Raw genomic sequence first — 19,008 nt, 5'->3', positions numbered from 1 at the left:
CTGTGAATGGTGCGGCTGTGTGTATTTCAGTCTCCCAGCTGCTCACTATGTTGGAGTTTCTAGACTGTGGTGGTCAAATCTGGGCAATGACAGGATGGGAGCTGGGGATGGGCTGCCTCCCTAGGTGTCAAGCCCTGAGCACTCTGTCTTGGAGGTGAGCCATGGATAAGAACAACTCCTTATGATAGAGAGGCGCTTAATTGTCAGGTCCTCCCGGCAGGGCCTCCTTCACCAGGTAGTGCAGGGAGGCAGAAAGTAAGAGCCTGAGGTGACAGCTCTGGGAAGGCTGCTTGACAGTGGGCATGCAGTGGTGAGGCAAGGGGGAGTCTGATGGGGGGAAGGGGATGAGGGCAATGGGCTTTTTATCCAGCTGGAGTAGCCTTGGTGACTGAGCCCTTGAACCTAGAGTTAAGTCCCTGTCTTAACTCAGTTGAGCATGATGAGGGGGCTGCACAAGGTGGTCTAACAGAGCCCAGGAGCCATACCTCAAAGAACTGCTTTATTGATACTGCGAGGCTGGGCTTGGCTGCCCACTCAAGTGGTCCTGTAGAAAATACCTGGGAGCTGTGACTGTTCTGGCCCAGAAGCAGCTATGGCCACAGCAGAGGGAATCAGACATCTTGACATGAATGTAGTCTCTTTGGGGGCGAGCAGGGATGTACAGCCCTTCACTGGCTCCTGCACTGGCTGGACCCCCAGAATGTTTTTGGCAAATCCTTGCCTTGGCTCAGGGCTCTCGGCAACCAGTATCAGGTGTGAGGGTTGGCCTAGGAGCCATGGCACCAGTGCCCCTGCAGCCACTTGCTTGAGGCTGCCTGCTGAGGTACAGTCTTACCTCAGATGGCCTGGGCTGGCTGTGCTTCAGAGGCCCCATGCGTGGCATAGTGGTTGTCTGGAGTTGGAACCAGGTAGCAAGAATCCTGGGTAGTGTTGGCGAGAAATAGCAGAAGGCTGTGGCAACCCCCAGCAGGCCTTCTTCCCTCTCCTCAGAGCAGTCAGTGCCCTGGAGTAGCTGAGAGTGTGTCAAGGGGGGCTTGGGAGAAGAGGTGCTACACTCAAGGTGGTCTAGAGTTACAGCTTCGGGGGAGCTGCCTCAAAGGTGATCAGGCTGGATCCTGGGACAGGCCCCTTCCCTGGGAGCGTGGGGGCCTTGTCTGACGGCAGGGGGCTATCCACCTTGGCCCCAGCCTCCTCTTCATCGTCTTCCATGCTGGGCCAGACGGACTGGTCCTCCACTCGCTTCAACCGCTCGTTGAGGGCCTTCAGAGCCAGTTGCCTGGGGCCAGGGGAAAGATGACAGGTCACTCGGGATCTGAACTTGGCTCATGCCCTGCACTCTTTCCCCAGGAAACTGACATGCCTTACTGCTCACACTCCTCTCTCAGAACCCTATGGGTTCTCCTTCCCTATACAGGGCCCAGGGCTCCACAGGGATTGGATTAGGGCACACTCTGCCATCAGAATGAGGACCCAAAGGCTGTAGGGCCTTCCTTCCATAGCTGGGGCACCTCCAGGCTGAGAAGGCCAGCTGGGTGCCTGCCAGCCTGCCCCCAGGCCAGCCCCAGGAATGGTTCTGAGGATGGTGCCTAAGGTTGGGCAAAGCTGGTGTCCCTGGGCAGACAGGTGGAAGGGCAAGTCCCTGGACATGTGAGTTTCTGCTGGGCACTGGCATCACATTCAAGGCATTACTTCTCCCCCTCTCCTTGTTAGGAGTATTTTGAGCCTCCTGGCAAGGGTCTATGGGGAAGTTTGGAACTCAAGCACCTGCCTTGGCTCTCAGCCTGGGAAGCAGGGCCAACCTGGGTCAGCTCACCCCTCCTAACTGACTCTAATATTCTCCTTCCGAGAAGAATCTCCAAACCCACCAGGACCTGTGTTAGAGCAGGAACACACAGCGTCCTAGCAGGAGAAGAGGAAGGAGAAACAATCCATGTGGGTAGGGCAAAGGCCAGAGCCTACTGGTTCCACTGGGCAGATCCCTGGAGACCCCGCTCTGAGGGGAGGTGGGAAAGTTCGCTAGAAGAAAGTATATACATGCACTTGGGACCCTGCCCACCAGAAGGTGGGATGCCCATGCTGCCAGGTAACACTTCTGCTAGTGGTCACTGTGGACCCCTGATGCCTCCAACTCTGTGCCACCAGCATGGGGGACCTGTATAGCCTTCCATGTTCCAGCAGAAAACCAAAATCTCCACCATGCCAGGGAACATAACAAGAGGGACAACGAGAACTCAGGCACAGAAAGCCCCAGCACACTTCCACCCTGTCCAACAGCCTGGCACCATGGCAAGTTGGCACAGACAGGAGGGTCCTTCCCTGCTGCTACCCAGGCTCCCATTCTGGAGACTGCCTTGTCAATTCTGTTTAAAGCCTGCCAAGGCAGAGAGATGGTGGCATGCTAATCACTCCCTCACAAGGGTCAAAGATAGGAACCCCTGCTTCCCACTATCACTAGCTCTTTGGGTCAGGGAATGGCATGCAGCAAGATGTCAAACTGGTTGGTGGAGTAACCCCCATCCCCAAGCAAGGTAACAACCACAAGACTATGCCAAGAACCCACTTCCTGACACCACCCCCACCCCAATCTGCTTCCCCCTGTCCATTTTCTTGGGGCTGCGCAGAGGTTTTTCGAATGTTCAGCCAACCCTAACAATCCAAGATCTCTCACGGGGGGAGGGGACACCACTGTGGCCTGGGATCACCTGAACAGCTCTGAGGACAGCTCAGTTTCTACCAGGCCTAGCCCTCCTGACCGCATCTCCTCCACTGGATAAGGTTAATAGAGACCTCGGTCTTTAGGATTCATCAGCCACAGAGACACAAACTGTAGAGCCCACAATTAAGCTCTGCAGCATGCCGTGTGTACTTTTCAACACCTACCACCTTGGACCATAGTAATCTGTGGCCTTTCCCAGCTGGAAACTCCTTCAAGAAAGGGGGTGTGGCCCACACTCCACAGCCCCAGTGGAGAGTAAGTACAGGGACAACTCCAGCTGAATTCATAAAGCTGCCTGCTAAGAACTCATTTCACAGGTGAGCAAAAGCAGGCTTTGACAAATGCAGAAAGTATGAACAGAGCCTGCTCTAAATTTCACTACTCAAGTAACTGCATCAAAAAAAAACACTCAAGGGCTTCCCTGATGGCGCAGTGGTTAAGAATCCGCCTGCCAATGCAGGGGACATGGGTTCGAGCCCAGGTCCGGGAAGATCCCACATGCCGCGGAGCAACTAAGTCCGTGAGCCACAACTACTGAGCCTGCGCTCTAGAGCCCACGAGCCACAACTACTGAAGCCCGTGCGCCTAGGGCCCGTGCTCCGCAACAAGAAGCCACCGCAATGAGAAGCCCGCGCACTGCAATGAAGAGTAGCCCCCGCTCGGCGCAGCTAGAGAAAGCCCGCGCGAAGCAATGAAAACCCAACGCAGCCAAAAATAATAAATAAAATTTTAAAAAAATTAAAAAAAAAAAAAAAAAGAATAATGTTGGAAACAGAGCTGTGACCACTCTGGTAAGTCCACAGACCTGGGAGAGAGAGAAAGAGATGGATTAAAAAAGATCTGTCCTGCCCTGGCCAAGGTACATTCAGTGAATAATTCAGTTGGGATTCCTGATGGTGCAGATGGCTTGGTTTACAGATAATGAAAAGGTTGTCTCTACTTCCTGGTGTGATCAGCAGGCTCCCTCGGTGGATCATGTGGCTGTCCCCTGGGTTTGGTGACACATGCCTGCCAGAGTAGGCGGGGGGTGGGGGTGGGGGTGAGGGGGTGTGTCTAAGTCTAGTTATACCCCAGGCTTCCCTCAATAAATAAGCGGCAGAGAAGCACAACATCTGAATTAAGGCTCAGGAAGAGGGTGTAGTCCAGCGTTTGGAAACTAGGGTGGCCCAGATCATCTCTTAAGGATCCCATGTCTCCTTCTCTGTTCCTCTCTCACAGGGGAAGAAGGACCAGCAGGTTGTTTCTGGCTCCCACAGGACCAGTGTCTAGGATTTGGAGATTCTGAGACAAGGCCAGGGTTACGTGTACCTGGCTCTCCATCTGCCCCTCACACAGCTCAAAAGGAAGCAGGGCATTTCTTGAAACTTAAGCGGCCTGAGTGCTGAGAAAGGCCACTTTTAGTCCCTAATTTTGGAAAGCACCTCCTGCAGCCCAGACACTTAAATGCTGAGCTCCAGGCCACAAGCTGGCTTTTCTCTTTCTGAATCCGCCCCAACATCTGACTGTAGGCTGCCAGCCTACATACAGCAAGCACCTCAACAGATGGAATGTGACTTGATTAATAATACTCTCCTAGCCCGACAAGGTTTTGGAAGATTCCACAGTACCTTCTCCGCTCTGCGTCTTGAGGGTCTGTGCCTGGGAGGCTGATGGTGATGGAGGATGGGGCACCCACATCATAGCGCTTCACTGTCTTCTGGCATATCTTTACCTTCACCAGGAGGCCATGCACCAAGTTCGCCAACAGCCCCACCACAGGCTGCAGAATCTCAGGGAAGAAGGTGGCAAAGGCAAAGTGGTCGGCCATGTCGCCTCGGCCTCGGCTATGGCGCTGGTAGAAGCGAAGATACACCCAACTGGAGATCAGCCCAAAGCCATAGGAGGCCAGCGCTGGACTCTGAAGCAGTGTGGCCAGCCGCAGCAGCAGCAGCAGCCCCAAGAGCAGCATGGGCACCACACTGACACGCACCTGGGGCACTCGCAGGACCACACAGTCCCCCATGGTTTGCTTGAGTGCCACCAGGACACCACCTAGGAAGCCCAGGGCGCCGTGGATGCGGACAGTGAAAAGGTACACCAAGTTGAAGGAAGCCATGTAGGTGAGGAGGTAGGCAAAGGCCCCCAGTAGCCCCACAGACACGTTTACCACTGAGAAGAAGATGAGTAGCTCCAAGGCCCCCCAGAGGGGCTCCAGCAAACGTCCGGCCACCACCACTGTGGCTAGGCTGATGGCCACATCCCACACATGCTGTTCCATCAGCCCATGGGTGGCCAGGGTCCAGATCCAGAAGTTGGGTGGAAAGAGGTAGCCTGGGGTGACCGCCAGGCAGCCCGTGTCCACGGCGAAGGACAGCAAGTAGAGGAATAGTACCGCAGCGCACAGAGCCTTTACCACCACGCTGGCGCTGGACAGGATGGCCCCCAAGTGTTGGCGGGCGCCCGGTAGGGCGCGCTGCATCTTCCTGGCGGGCGTCGGCCTTAGGAAAGGGTTTACTGGGCTAGGGGCCTCCCCGGGGCCTCGTCCCAGTCCGGCCCCGACGGGAGGCCCGGGTCCGACCTAGTCACTGGCCTATGGCCCCGGTGAAAGCTCCACTTCCGGTCGGGTCGACTCCGGTCCCAAAGGGCAGAGCCGGGCCTGGTCGCGGGGCCGGGGCCTAGGCCCCTCGCCGGGGATCTGAGGGAAGGCCCTGGGCAGCTTAGGCACGCCTGACTGCCCGCTCTGTGTGGCCACCGCGCCGACCGGACTGGCGGTGATCTCAGGGCTCGATCTTCTCCATCCACTCTGGGGCCCTACGGTCGACGCGGGATTGGAGAGGCTGGTTCTGGGCCAGAGTCAAGTCTGGTCAGCTCCGCCTCGGCCTCGGCTTCGACCGTACCTCTTCCCTTCTCAGGCGCCGACAAACAGCGGCGCTGCGCCTGCGCGCCCGGGGAGGCGGCAGAATGCCCTCTGAGCGTCGGCCTTGAGGTTCCGCGGCATGCTGGGACATGGAGTCCTCGGTCGGAGCAGGGACCGGCGGAAATCAGGGTTCTGGGTAGAACAACAAGTCCCAGGAGGCTGTGCGCCGGAAGAGGAGGGTGTGCTTGGGAGTTGTAGTTCTCAGGACCGTTTCCGTCGGTTCTCCAGAGGTAGGGGAGGGTGAGCGGGCATCGCTAACCTCAGGAGAGCGGCGGGTACCAGCGGCAGCACAGCTGCAGGCCACGCGCGTGCTGAATTTCCCGGAAGGATTGGCTCAGTGTGTGCCTGTTTATCTGAGTGGGTGTGTCCTAGTGGGCAGGTGTGCAGGTAAGAATGTTGGATGGTCCAGGGGGCGCGAACTCCTGGAACTTCCGCGGTCTGGTGTGTGCCTGACCCAGGCTGGAATTCTTGCTCTGCCTTTTGGCGGCTGTGTGACAATGGCCAAATTACCGAACTTTGCGGAAACTCAATTTCATGGACAGTAAAATGGAGATGATGACTGGACCTACCGTGAGGATCCAAGGGGACTGGCGTGTACAATGCCAGTCCACCCTGGGTGCTCGGTGAGTGTGTTGCCCAGGCTGCCCTTGTTACAAGTGAGGTGGAGCCCATACTCGAACTCGGATCTCCAGCCCCCAAAGGGGTGAGACTGGGCTTCTCTTAGTGACTCTCTTCCTCACCACAGTCAATCGCTGATCCTGATGAAGAGAGGTCTCTCCACAAACTTGGGTCAGGCTGGCCTTGGGCCTCCACCTCACTGCAACGGTGGCTTCAGGTAGGTTGTGTCCTGTGCAAAACTGATTTTTTTTTTTTGTATATTGAGTTACTTTTTTAAAACGTGCATATAATTAAAATAAATGTATGACAAAGTACATTTATAAAGTGCAGAATCGCTTCCTTTCCGCCACTGATCTCAATACAACTGCCGACGTGTGCACAGCCTTCCAGATCACAAAAGGTGTTGCTTTCCTTTATCTTTGGGCTCTGGGTTCCTGCTGGATGCCACCCCAGGGTAGGGTTGCCAGATATAACAAATCAAAATACAGGGCACTCAATTGGAATTTCAGTTAAACAATAATTTTTTCAGTATAAGCATGTCTTCAATTTTTAGCATAGTTATGTCCCATGCAATGTTGGGAACATACTAAAGAATATTCATTGATTATCTGAAATTCCAAATTTGATTGGATGTTCTGTATTTTACATGGCAGGTCTAGCCCAGGACCTCTGGGGCTGTTGCGGAGCATGGGAGCTGCCTCAGGGGTTGCTAGTTACGCTTTGCTCTGTGGCCAACCCTTGCAGACTGTGAGAAAAGGTGTCTTCACTAAGGCCTGGAATGCCCTCTTTTATTTATTTAGCATCCAAGGTCCCCAAGCCACAGGGCACCTCATTTCCAAAACCTTTGCTGATTTCTTCCATCTGGGAGAAAGGATTTCTCCTAAGTCTCAGTTTGCTCATCTGCGGTATGGAGATAAACTAATATCCAACTCTAATGTTGTGGTGAGGACTCAGCACAGGGTGAGTGCATAGTGTGGAGTGTGTACTCTAAGAGAACAAGTGTCAGTAGTACTGGGAAATCTCTGCACTGGTGGTTATAAGTCTTTCCCGTTGAAAAGAAACTCAGAGGTCACACAGCATAGGATTGACTATTAAGAGAGTTGGGATTAAAATGAACAAGGGTGTAGGGCTTGCCAAAGGGAGGCCCGAGAAGATTTGCTGAAATGGACTCAGAGCTGTGTCCCAGTGTGAGCAGCAGTGGCCACTGAGAGCACCAGGCCTCCCTTGGGCTGGGAAGGAGCAGCCATCATGCTTGTGGGTGGGCCAGACCTTGGCCTCCTCTGGACAGCAGCATTGGCCCTCAAGCACGAAGTCATGGACTTGGGCCAGGTATTCACTCTTTGCTCCACCTGGAGGACCTGCGTAGGCCAAGGAGGTCTGATCCTATTGGCTAGAAGCCTGCATCTCATCTCCATCTTCTTTCCTCCACAGTCTTGGCCTTGAGCCTCTGGGAGACTTTTTTTTTTTTAAAGATAGCTTTTCCTGGAGGCTTTTGAGAAGATGATATGAGACAAAGGATGTCAAGGATCTAGCACTTAGGAGGCCTGGGAAGCGTCATGCCCTCCACCCACCCGAGACCTGGATTGCTATGGCCTTCACTCCCAATTAAGTGGTAAGTGGGGCTCTGAGGTCATGGCCATCTGTCTTCAAGCCACCCAGTCCTCACTCCAGGGCAGAGACAGTGTATGGGAACCATTTGAAGTGAAAATATGAACATTATTTAATAACTGATCTTCTGTAATAAACCATTTGAAAATATTTTACAAGGAATCACACACACAATATTTTACAAAGTTTCTTGACTTTTTTGTCACTGTTGTTTTTCCGACTTGTCTGTACAAAATAGAACAACCAAAAAAAAAGGGCAGATAAAAGGAAATGGCCCCCCAGTCCCCCACAGATCCCCCGAGCCCGAGGTGAGGGGACAGCCAGGTCGGGTGGGTGATGAGAAGGATCAGACCCAGCTGGGGGTTTGACAACTACCTGATGGGGATTGCTTTGTCTGCTTTTCTGTTTTTTAAACTTAAAATATATATTAATTTATCTGTATATGTTTCTTTTTTTATTTTTATATTCTCCATTGAGCACCTGACTACACTACAGTTACACACACGCCCCCGCAAGACATGGCTGGCATCTAGGCTGGGTGTACAGCATGGGTGCCCACCCTGGCACCAGCAGTGGGCATGGACCATACACACACACTGAGAAAGCGACAAGCAACGTGACATTAATTAACGGAGCCATTAATTAATGCATCACCCTCCCCCCCCTCCTCCCAGTCCATCTGAGCCCTACGGCCATATCCCCCTGCCCTCAGTCCCCCAATGGCCCCCAGGCTGGGATGCCTTTGCGAGAAATGACCAGAATGAATGGTGTGAAGAGGTGTTCCCAGGCCCAGCCTGTATGTGTGCACAGAGTGTGTATATGTGTGTATGTATGTGCAAGTGTGTGTTCAGCAGGGAGGAGCAGTTTGGCCAGGGAGTGTGTGTGTGTGAGTGGGAAAGAGACAGGCCTGAGTGTATAAGGGGCAGATTGGGGGTGGGATGACCCAGCTAGGAGTAATCAAGTCACCCCCGCTAAGGCAAAGGGTGATGCCTGGTGAGAGTTCCTCTGCTGAGGGGTGCAGGCAGTGGCATGTGGTCCCACTGGGGGCCTGACACTAGTGAGAAATGGTTACAATGAGCACCTGGCAGGGTCAGGGACATTAAGGGGACACTGGCGGCTAGGTCAGGACAGAGGGGTCTTCACCCTTTGCCCCAGCATTTGGCACTGTTTGACATTCAGCTTTGGAGATGGGGGACCAGCTGGGTTACAGGTCAGATAAGAGGCTGATGGTGAGCAGGAGATGGAGTGTGCACATGCCAACCTCCCACCAACCCCTCACCCTGTATAAGGCTTTGTGAGTCCCCACCCTCACCCCACCCCAGGGTGTGTGTGTCTGTGCACATCTGTGTTTGTGTGTGTGCCCTCCTGGGTATGTCCGAGTCCAGTTTCTGCCCTCAGGGCTCCAGGTGCGTATGGGGTTGAGTCTTAGCCGGTGTCACTGTCACTGTCCTGCCACCTGCCGGGCTTGGGGAGGGAGAGGCGGCTGTAGGCCTGAGAGAGGCAGGAGCTCATTGGGGGCTGCCCCAGGACCTCTCTCCTGCCAGGACTTAAGCTGGGATGCACAGGCCTCGAACTGCCCATCTCAATTTCCTCCATTATTTCCAGATTTAGTCCTGGGTGGGGCAGAAGGGCCAGGTTAGAGGAGTCCAGCTGGGGCAAGGCCTAGGTCTCCCACACAAAGGGAGCCTCGGGGCAAGGCGGGCAGTGGAGGCCTGGTTTGGCACCAGTACTGTGGCCTCCCTGGCCCAGCCCTCCGGGGTGGGTGAGTCCAGTGGGAATGAGGGGTCTGGGGACACTCTGACAGTTCAGCAGCCAGACGTGGCTTGGGGGCCAAAGACCTGCGGCGCCCTCCTTCGGGACCCCCCCCCCTCCAAGGCGCAGATTCTCGGGGCCAGGCGCACTCAGGTCCTTCAGTGGGAGGGGGGCGAGGCTCTAAGGCGGGAAGTGTGGGGCGAGGGAGCAGGGGAGCGGCGGGGAGGCCTGGTGGGGGGAGGGGGCACTCAGAGGCGGCGAGAAGGGTGGGCGTGGACTTGAGGCTGCGGCCGGGGAGGCAGGCTCAGGAGGAGCAGCAGCTGCAGGGACACCAGGACGCCCAACGACGGTGGGAAAGAGGCTCCGCGGCCGCAGTCTGAGGTATCTTCCTGCGCAAAGAGACAAGGAGCAGCCGGTCTGCCCGGTCTGGTCGGGCAGGGGATGCGCAGGGCCGCACTAGCTCTGGGGCAGGGGAGCTGCAGGTCAAGGCCGCCGCCCCGCTCCTCACCGTGGCGTTGTAGTCGAAGCAGATGTGTGGGCCTCTCCGGTATCGCGGTCTCTGCACCAGTTCACACTGCTCCGGGCCGTCCGCTGGGCATGGGTGGGGAGTCAAGGGGGCGGCGGCACGGAGGGAACGCGCTGGGCGGGAGGGGCCGGGGAGCAGCGCGGGAAGGATACAGTGTGTCTCCTTCTGCAGCAGCCGGCCAGCCTCACACTGGCTGCACAGCGGCTTCTCGGCCACCACGAAGAGAAGATTGGTGTTTGTGAGTCTCTGCGCGTGGAAGAGCCTGAAGGCAGCACAGAAAGGCGGGGCGCTGAGGTTCACCGCCCCGCCCCGCCCCGCCCCGCCCCGCTGCAGCCTCGGCCCCGCCCCGCCCCGCCCCGCCCCTCTGGCCAGCTCCAGGCGCGCACCTGGAGCAGTTTCCGCAGTCGATGATAGCGTTGTAGGAGGCGTTCACCGAACCGAAGTAGTACTGGGTCTGTTTCATGACGCAGCTGCTCTCGCGCACCTCGGGGTTCCCCTCGGTCTCTGCGGGGTCTGCGAGGGTCCAGAGCCCCTCAGCTGCACCCCTACACCCTGAGCCTCGCTCAGCCGTAAGCCCCGCCCTCCCTTTGGAGTAGGTCTGAGATTGGGGAGGGGCTTTGAGGAGGGACCTCCAAAGCCCTACCTACCTGCCTGGAACCAGCTGTGGTAGATGAGACCATAGAGAAGTTGCTGGAACAAAGACCTGCAGGGCATGGGTCACCGAGTGGGAGTGGTCAGCAGAGGCCAGTACCATGCCCCATTTCTTTCCAGCCCTCCTGCCCAGGGAGCACCCTCCCTCTCCCATTTCCCCTGGGGACTCACCAAGCCGCAGCAGAGGTCCACCAGGCTAGGTTAAGGAAGTCTGCAATGGTGGGCTGCAGTGGAGAGAGTGGCATGGGCTCCCACTGCTGTCCCTGGACCTGGTTCACCCCCAGCTTTCTCGTTAGAGGTGGGGGATCATCTGTGGGCAGGTCTCCCAGTCCCCCCATCTGCAGGCCAGGCATTGCTGGGGCTCACCACAAAGATGCCCCGGGGTGCAGCACCCAGGTTGCCCGGGGGCAGGGGGGCACAGGCCGCCTGATAGTCGTAGGACTCCTTGCGGGTGTAGAAGGAGTTATTGTAGAGTGCCAGCATCAGGTTGGCATCCACCTCACTGAAGAATCTGCCCACCTGGGGATGCCAGGAGGCAGTGGTAGTCACAGGGCTGGCAGTGCCATATCCCCAGAAGGCTCAAACCCGGACCCTCTCCTTCCACCCTCTTCCTGACCCTCACCTGGTCCCACTGATGGTTCTGGTTTGACAGCACCAGGAACCCCCCATCATCGATGAGGACACAGAGCAGGTCCTGAGAGGTGGGAAAGGGGGAGGAAGATGGGGAGGGGCTCCAGCCCAGCCTTTCCTCCCCAGACCCTGGCAGTCCAGTAGCTGAGTGGAGGGGGCACCATTCCCCCAGTTCTGGTAAAGCTGTGAAGTCAGGGTGGGATGTTGAGACCCACTGGCTAAGGGATGGGATGGGCTAGGAGCTGCAGTTGGGACTCAGGTGTCCGGGAGTGGGGTAAGCTAGGGTTCAGGGCACACGCACCTCGTTGTTAACCTCGCAGTCCATCTCACAGTGGCTGTTGGGGCCGCACTGCTGGGCAGAGAGCAAGGACCGTAAGTGCCCACCAGTTTTTCCCCTCCCATCACCCCTTATACATCGGGGACCCTGCCTCCCCATAGGCACCAGAGCCACTCTGAGTGGGAGGACTGGTAGGGGTTCCTGGGGACTCTAGAATGGGTGCTTCTGGGCTTACTGCCCTCATCCCTGACCAGATACCTTCTGAGGCTGGTCCTGGTGGGTACGGTTGCTGGCTAGCACCTTGAACTTCTCAGCCCAGGCCTCCAGGTCCAGCTTAACGCCTACCACTGTGGAGGAGAGCAAGGGGCCATCAATGCCCACCTACCTGGGCAGCACACTGCCCATTTTCTCTTTCCCTACCTCTGCCCTGGGTATTCACCTGCTGGCCTCAGTGTGCGTCCACCTAGGCTGAGCTCCACAGCCGTGCTGACGAGGATGCCCACCGTGTCATTCTCCAGCTCCAGCGGCCTTAACCGGGCTGGGGGTGGGTGAGGTGGGGTGGTCAGGAGTAGGGGCTGGCAGCCACATGACCACTCTGTGCTGGGCCCTGTGAGCCCAGGAACCCAAGGCAAGGCTGACCTCAGCCTAAGCACCAGGCACCCAGCATAGCGTTTGGCACAGCTTAGCCCTCTCTTTATCTGCCCCGTCTCAGCCAGCCAGCCTCGTATTTGAGAGGGACCTCAAAGAGCAGAGCCTCACCCTGGCCGAGCAGACAGAGAACCCTCAGCTTCCCACCTGCTGCTGTGCGCCTGGGAGGACACTCACCATCCTGCTGTGGGGGCTTGAAGACATAGCCATGGTTATCCAGGCTGCGGCGGTAGAAGCTGGCATTGAAGGGCTCAGGGGTCTCTGTCCAGTCCTCAGCTGCCCTGGTCACACAAGAGGTTGGTGGAGGGGTGGCTTGTGGGGGCAGTGGTCTCAGCAAATGCAAGAAGGCCTCTGGGCAGCGGGACAGGCGGGGTCCCAGCAGGGGCAGGGTGTCAGATAGTGGGTCAGGTCACTTACTTGTTGGGGAATACGCGAGTGATGCCGCCATCAGTGGCGGCGAACACGGCCAGAAGGCTGTACCTGGGGGCAGCAGGGAGGTGAGGTCACAGACCTACTTTCTGCAGGGCAGGGCCAGCGCCTCTGGGCCCATCCCAGCCTCCTGCCCCCACAGGGTGGGTGGTGCCTACGTGTTGAGATCCTGGTCCCGCCACACGCGCTCCACCAGCTGCTGTGTGATGCCCGTGTCCAAGATCAGGTTGTGCAGAAGGAAGTTGTTGCCTGGAACAGGAGGGTTGGGGTGGAGGGAGGATCTTCTTTGGATCCCTGCCCACTCTCCCCGCTACCCCCAAGGCTCCGAACCTTCCCCGTGACCTGGCCCAGGACCTGCCCTTGGTTTGGGCCTGCATGTTTCCACACCTGCCCAGTCTCTGGGTTCCTCTGGGCTGCCCCCTTGCTGTCTGGCACTGCCCAGACCCCGCTGCCCCACCAGTCACTCACACTGCTTGGAGTCTGGAGTCACTTTCTCCATGAGCTCAATGAAGTTCTTCAGGAACTCGGTGTTGTTGTCTGAGGCATTCAGTTCCTTGCAATACTCTCTGGGGGTGGGGAGGGGCAAGAAGAGTGGGCTTGGGGGGATGCACAGGGCAATAGGGTTGAGGCTTCCCAACAGGCCTGCCTGGCCATTCGCTGAGAAGCCCAGGCCTCAGGGAGGGGCATGTGTATTCTTACAGGCTGCAGTGACTATATGCCCAGCAGGTAGCCAGGTCTGGACAGGGGCAGAACTGACCTGCTTAGGTGCAGGAAGCAGAGAATGAGGGTCTGCTTCCTCCACCCAAGCAGGTTCTCCCTTCTGGGCATGACCCTGCAGAGCCTCCCACCTCTCCTGTGTAGCTGGAGCTAGACGGTGCACCTGGGAGGCCCCAGGAAATGCCTCATGGCTGGCTCATCCAACTGTGTGCCGTAGCGTTCCATGGGCACAGTGGGTGGAGTCCTGGCACTGGCTTAGTTGGTCTGAGACCTCATCCTGCTGCTTCCTGGCTGTGTACCTTTGGGCAACTCACTCAAGCTCCCTGAGCCATAGTGTTTTTCATCATACCACAGAGGGTGTCACCAAGTCGGTGGGAACATGTGGATTGGCTGTTCCCTCTGCCCAGAGTGCTCTTCCCCCAGAGATGGACAGGCCAAACCCCTCACCTCCTCAAGGCCCTCTCTGGGCTCAGACTGTGGGTCCAGAGAACGTAGGGGCTGAAGGGAGCGGGGAGATCTGCTTGGGGTCCTGCTCCCCAGGAAGTCTTGGCAAGCAGTCCTTCTACCCTGGTACATGGAGCTATCTTTCCTGCCTAATCCCTCATCCATACCCCTGCCATCAGAGACCTGCCTTGCATGGCAGCAACTTTGTGGGAAATTTTTAAATGCTCTTCTTCCCGAGGCTGTGCTAGGGCCCAAAGCTTGGTGAGGGCACCTGGGACTGAATCTCAGTCCCCACTTGCTCCCAGGGCCTTTGTGTAGTACACAGCCTGCAGTTCTACATGGGGGAGAACACACCTGATACACTCAGAGTGACACCCATACAGCTGAACTTGGGATACAAGTCACCTGCAATCCCTCCCCCTCACATAGTATGTACATTTACACTCACCCAACACATATTTATTGAGCTCTCCTGTGCCAGAGATACAGAGGTGACAAAAACAAACATGGTCCCTGCCCTCAGAGCTCCCTCAGGGTCCTGTGGGTCACACAGGCCTTTCCATACATTCCCACAGTCACCAATGCACACGGCCACCCCACATTTACACTTGGACTCTTACAAATGTACATGATGACTCACAAATACAAACACACATCTACAGAGAGTCACAGCGAACTTTGTGGGTGCATGCACGCACGTGCACACACATGGAGGTTAGGAGTGTCCAGAGCCCCCGAGTGGTACCTGAGAGTGCCTATGGATCTCTGTCAGTTGCACCCACCTGCCCTCATGCAAAGCCCAGGCCACAGGGGAGGGCTGCACCACCCGGGGGCCTGCTGGCCTCCTCAGATGTGGGCCAACAGACAGAGGGTGTGCACACAAGGGTGCACGCCAGGGATGGTCCAGGCCCAGGCCTGTGCTGGGCCCTGATCCCTTACTTTCCAGAGAGCTCTTCATAGCCCCCATCCCCTCATCCCTGTACCTCCCCCCAGTCCTCAGTGAGCCACCACACCTAGATGGGGCACTGCCGACAGGGGCTCTGGCTGGCTCGGTCCCCACACCCACACAAACACTGACTGACACAGGACAAGGACGGGTACGGGGTGGGGGTGGGGTGGGGAGGGCGCCACAAACCAGAGCAGCAGCTGCCCAGTGAGTGAGGGGCGTGCTGCGGACAGCCGGCGCAGGGCAGAAAGGGCTCCTTCCTGGTGGCCTGGGAGGGCAGGGAAGGTCAGCAGAGAGTCCAGAGCCCTCCCGTCCGAGGCCTGGTGGGAGCTGAAGCTATAGGCACTGGTGCCTGGTGCGGCTACATGGCCCAGGTATGCACACGGCCACACATACAGGGCTGTGCATGGCAGGGTGACACTGCACAGGACACAGACACACACAGCTCCAGGCAGCAGTGCAGGAGGTGGGCCCAGGGAGGTTGGGTTGGGGGAGGACACCTCAGCAAGGCCACACGCAAGCTACCTGGGAGCAATGAAAACATGTCCTTCAGACTCAAAGCTGCTGGGGAGCAGGAACTCAAAATCTGCAACAGAAACGGGGGGTTATCCGGCGGGGGCTGGGGAGGCGGGAGGCCAGGGGTTCAGAGCTGACAGGGCTGGAGGGACAGGGAAGAGGGTGGCTTGAGGGAGGGAGACACCAGCAAAGAGGAAACCCGCCACTTCCACGTTCAAGTTCGAGCCAGAGAGAAGGGGCGGGCGGGGAGGGCCTGTGGAGACTACAGCATCGCAGGAGGAGGGCAGTTATAGCCAATATGTTGCCCAGGCCTGGTCCTCTGTCGGCAGTGAGTCCCTTGGCGTGGCTGTATATGCTTCCATACGGCTGTATAGCACATATACACGGACATACACACACACATATATATATACACACACTGCTATATATATGCATGGTCTGGGGGAGGCACCAGTCTCGCTCTTATCACATCCATAATGGAAAAAACCACATGCTCAGCTTCCTTCCTCCAAAGAGACTCTGAGGAATGGAATTGGCTTTTGGCTGCGGATTTTTATCTCTCTTTGCTGTAGCTGTTTGCATTTTGGTAGGTCTTGCTTTTATTCTGTGTCAGGCATCAACATGGCCAAACCGAGGGGGTTCCTCACGGGCACAGACAGTCCAACCAGAGACAGTGTGGGCAGCTGGGGGTGGGCTGCAGTGCATTGTGGGGGTCCAGTGGTCTTCCCTGGGGTAGGAGGCTGGGTGAGGGGAGATCCTTGAATGTTCCCACACTGTGGGAGGAGAGTCTGGGAGCTGGGAGAGCACAGAAGCGCTGCTCAAACATGAACACCCTCTTGGGCCGGGGGCATGAGGGCAGGTTCTGGTCTATCCAGAAGGGCTGGGTCTGGTCTATCCTTCCGAGGACCTGTCTGGGCTCAGAGCAGCAAGGGAGAAGCTGGGGGCTCCAGAGAAGGCATGGGGTGCTATTGAGGGATCCATCGACTGGGCCTGTATGTGTGTGAGAGTGAGCACGTATGTATGAGCGTGTATGTGCATGTGAGAGCATGTGTGTGTGAGTATGTGTGTTTGCATGAGTGTGTAAGCATGTGTGCAAAGGTCCCTGTTTGGGTCTGTCAGTGAATCTGGGGATGTGGCTACTAGGGCTCCTCTGGGGCCTCTGCCTGCCCAGCTGGGCTGGCCACCTTGCTGGTCTGAGTCTGGGAGGTGTCCCTCTGTTCTCGCACTCTGAGCAATGCACCTCCCTATCCTTTCACCCAAATTCCAACCCCTCATTTTTTTTTTTTTTTGCCATGCGGCATGTGGGATCTTAGTTCCCCGACCAGGGTTCGAACCCACACCCCCCTTCACTGGAAGCCCGGCATCTTAACCACTGGACCGCCAGGGAAGTCCCAGTGCTTTATTTTTGCAGAAGAGGGGTCTTCCCTGTTCCAAAATACTCCCGCAGTGCACTGCAAGATTCTGGGGAGGGGGACTTTGGGTGCCTGGAGGGGCTGGGCAGTCACTGGTTGGACTGTTGCTTTCTGATAGGACTGTGAGGCGGGGTTTGGACACAAGCCAACAGGGAAGGGTTGGGGTGGGGAGAGGAGGAGGAGGAGAAAGAAAAAGAGGTGGGGGGAGCAGGAAGGGAGACTATGCTATGGTTATTATTGTTATCAGGGCCCTGCATTTCTGGGGTCACTGGAAGGGAGGGATGTGGGAGGGGGAGACAAGACAACTCAAGCGAGTGGGAGTAGGGCACGTCCTCCACCTCCACCCAGGCCAGTGGGGGCAGCTGGATCCCCTTTGCTGGACTAGGTTGGACAGGGCCACTAGGGCTTCTTAGGGAGGCCCTACTTCCCCATGTGGACTGGGGACAGGACATCTCCCCATGGCTCTCCATGGCCCATCTGCCTCGGTGTTCCGTGGGGGGGGCCTCTCTGTGTACCAGCGGCAGAGACCCTTGTGTGCTGTCCTCTCTCACTCCTCTTGTTCTTTGCCAGGGCCTGTGAGTTCACTGCCTACCTTTTCCCGAAGTCTCTGGCTTAAGTACCTCTGAGTGCCAGAATCTTTTTCTTCACCCCCAGCCTGATTCCCTCTAAGTTCCTTTGCTGACCCTTGGGGTCCAGACAGATCACCTTCTGTTCCCAGCCAGGCCTAGGGGCCCTGAGTCTGCCTTTGTTTCCCCGGGGAACACCTTCCCCATACCTGACTACTCTTGCCAGGAGCAGCCAGCACCCCAGGGCAGGGCTGGGCCAGTGGGCCTTAACAAAGTCACCAGGAGTAGCAGGGGTGGCAGGGGACAGGGGTTTCAGCACCTAGGCCAGCGCTGGGTCTGCCTTGCTCTCCTGGTGGCCTGGCTACTGCCCTATCCTGCCCCTGGGCCCCAGAGTCAGGGTGTGGGGCTTCCAAAGCCTTCTGTCTCCCCTTGGGAGGGCTGCCAGCTTCTAGAGAGAAACTGGAGAGATCTGAGGAGGGAGAATATCCCCGAGGAAGCCTCACATAAGCCCCTCTGAGGACTGATCTACCCCCTACATCTCAGGCCCCTTGCCCTGGTGGGTGGGAGGTGGTAGAGAGGCATCTAGCCCTGTCCCCACTGTTGAGTTGTCTTGGAGGGACAGAGAAGGTGGGGTGGGGGGCAGAGGCCTGCCCAGAGGGAGCGAGGAGGATGAGGAGAGGGCCTGAGCTCTTAGAACACGCCGGAGACCACCCTGCAGGCAGGGCCAGGGGAAAGGGCTGCTGGCTCTAATAGAGGTTTAGGGATCAGAGGAAAGGCAAGAACTAGAGGAGCCCAGGGGATGCTGGGGGGGAGCCCTGGAGAGCAGGGGTTTGGCTGGTCCTGGGCAGGGAGGGGGGCAAGCAGGGGCGTGAGGGCAGGGGGTGGGGTGGGGAGAGGAGGGTGCACTGGTTCTGAATATACTTGCCCTTCAGTTTGCTGATTGGCACTGGGACAGTCCACCAAGAGAGAAAGCGAGGAAAACAAAAACAACACAAACACAAAAACAAACGAAAAGGGGGAGGGGAAGGGGAGGGGCACAAACAATATTTTATTCAATGGCTGTTTGAATGAAAATATTGTGTCTCATCATCATACCGAAAGGAAACTTCTTGCAAAAAACGACATGAGAGAGAAAGAGAGAGCGAGAAAACTCAAAGGAGATGAGCCCCAGTCAGCCAGGCAGGTGGGGGGCGCCCGGTGGGGCCGGAGCCCCAGCCTCCCTCCCAGTGACCTCGGGCAGTGGGCAGGCGGGGCCACGGGCTCCGGAGGCCTCTGGGGGAGGCCCAGGGTGAGCAAGACATGCAGGGATGAGCCACAGGCAGAGGAGCGGGAGAGGGAGGGAAGGAAGAAGGGCAAGAGACAGGGAGGGTGGGGGAGGCAGGGATGAAGGCGGGAGGAAGGCAGCAAAGGAGGGGAAGGGGTAGGAGAGAAGATGGAGAGAGGAGAGTGTGACAGGAGAAGAGAGGGAGAGAGACTGAATGGGGAGTGGGAGGGAGGGGATGTGGGAGAGAGAAATGGAGGGAGTGAGCAGAAGGAAGAGGGAGGGAGATAGAGAAGGTGGGGTGCAGGGAGGGGAAAGGAGGAGGGAGGAGGGGGAGGAGGGGGAGAGGGAGCGGGAGGGAAGGAGGAAGGGCAAAGGGAGAGAGTAAGGGGGCA

General features: G+C 57.3%; 2 protein-coding genes across 3 annotated transcripts in view; both read right to left on the bottom strand.

The window, feature by feature from the left end:
• Positions 1-486: 486 nt before the first annotated feature.
• Positions 487-5,633, bottom strand: TMEM115 (transmembrane protein 115). Its single transcript, XM_007168669.3, has 2 exons — positions 4,324-5,633; positions 487-1,276 (listed from the first exon to the last, which is right to left on the bottom strand). Exons 1-2 carry the CDS (start codon positions 5,172-5,174, stop codon positions 1,072-1,074), a joined length of 1,056 nt encoding a protein of 351 aa, XP_007168731.1. The 5' UTR covers positions 5,175-5,633; the 3' UTR covers positions 487-1,071.
• A 2,338-nt stretch (positions 5,634-7,971) lies between these two features.
• Positions 7,972-19,008, bottom strand: part of CACNA2D2 (calcium voltage-gated channel auxiliary subunit alpha2delta 2) — a 138,453-nt gene continuing 127,416 nt past the window's right edge. The window contains exons 23-38 of one of the 2 annotated variants that reach the window (XM_057555748.1): positions 15,384-15,444; positions 13,220-13,317; positions 12,910-13,000; positions 12,740-12,802; positions 12,500-12,603; positions 12,114-12,212; positions 11,933-12,021; positions 11,699-11,749; positions 11,390-11,461; positions 11,134-11,286; positions 10,939-10,991; positions 10,764-10,819; positions 10,503-10,629; positions 10,269-10,378; positions 10,099-10,181; positions 7,972-9,979 (exon numbers count right to left, since the gene is read on the bottom strand). In XM_057555748.1, the coding sequence (XP_057411731.1) occupies positions 9,839-9,979; positions 10,099-10,181; positions 10,269-10,378; positions 10,503-10,629; positions 10,764-10,819; positions 10,939-10,991; positions 11,134-11,286; positions 11,390-11,461; positions 11,699-11,749; positions 11,933-12,021; positions 12,114-12,212; positions 12,500-12,603; positions 12,740-12,802; positions 12,910-13,000; positions 13,220-13,317; positions 15,384-15,444 (1,451 nt within the window). In that variant the 3' untranslated portion in view covers positions 7,972-9,838. The remainder of the gene's footprint in view (positions 9,980-10,098; positions 10,182-10,268; positions 10,379-10,502; positions 10,630-10,763; positions 10,820-10,938; positions 10,992-11,133; positions 11,287-11,389; positions 11,462-11,698; positions 11,750-11,932; positions 12,022-12,113; positions 12,213-12,499; positions 12,604-12,739; positions 12,803-12,909; positions 13,001-13,219; positions 13,318-15,383; positions 15,445-19,008) is intronic. The other variant, XM_057555749.1, reaches the window with a different exon arrangement.

The sequence above is a fragment of the Balaenoptera acutorostrata genome, chromosome 10 (genome assembly GCF_949987535.1).
Source record: "Balaenoptera acutorostrata chromosome 10, mBalAcu1.1, whole genome shotgun sequence".
Classification (NCBI taxonomy): domain Eukaryota; kingdom Metazoa; phylum Chordata; class Mammalia; order Artiodactyla; family Balaenopteridae; genus Balaenoptera; species Balaenoptera acutorostrata.
Note: the sequence above shows the minus strand (reverse complement) of the source record. Positions and strands in the feature narration are given on the sequence as shown.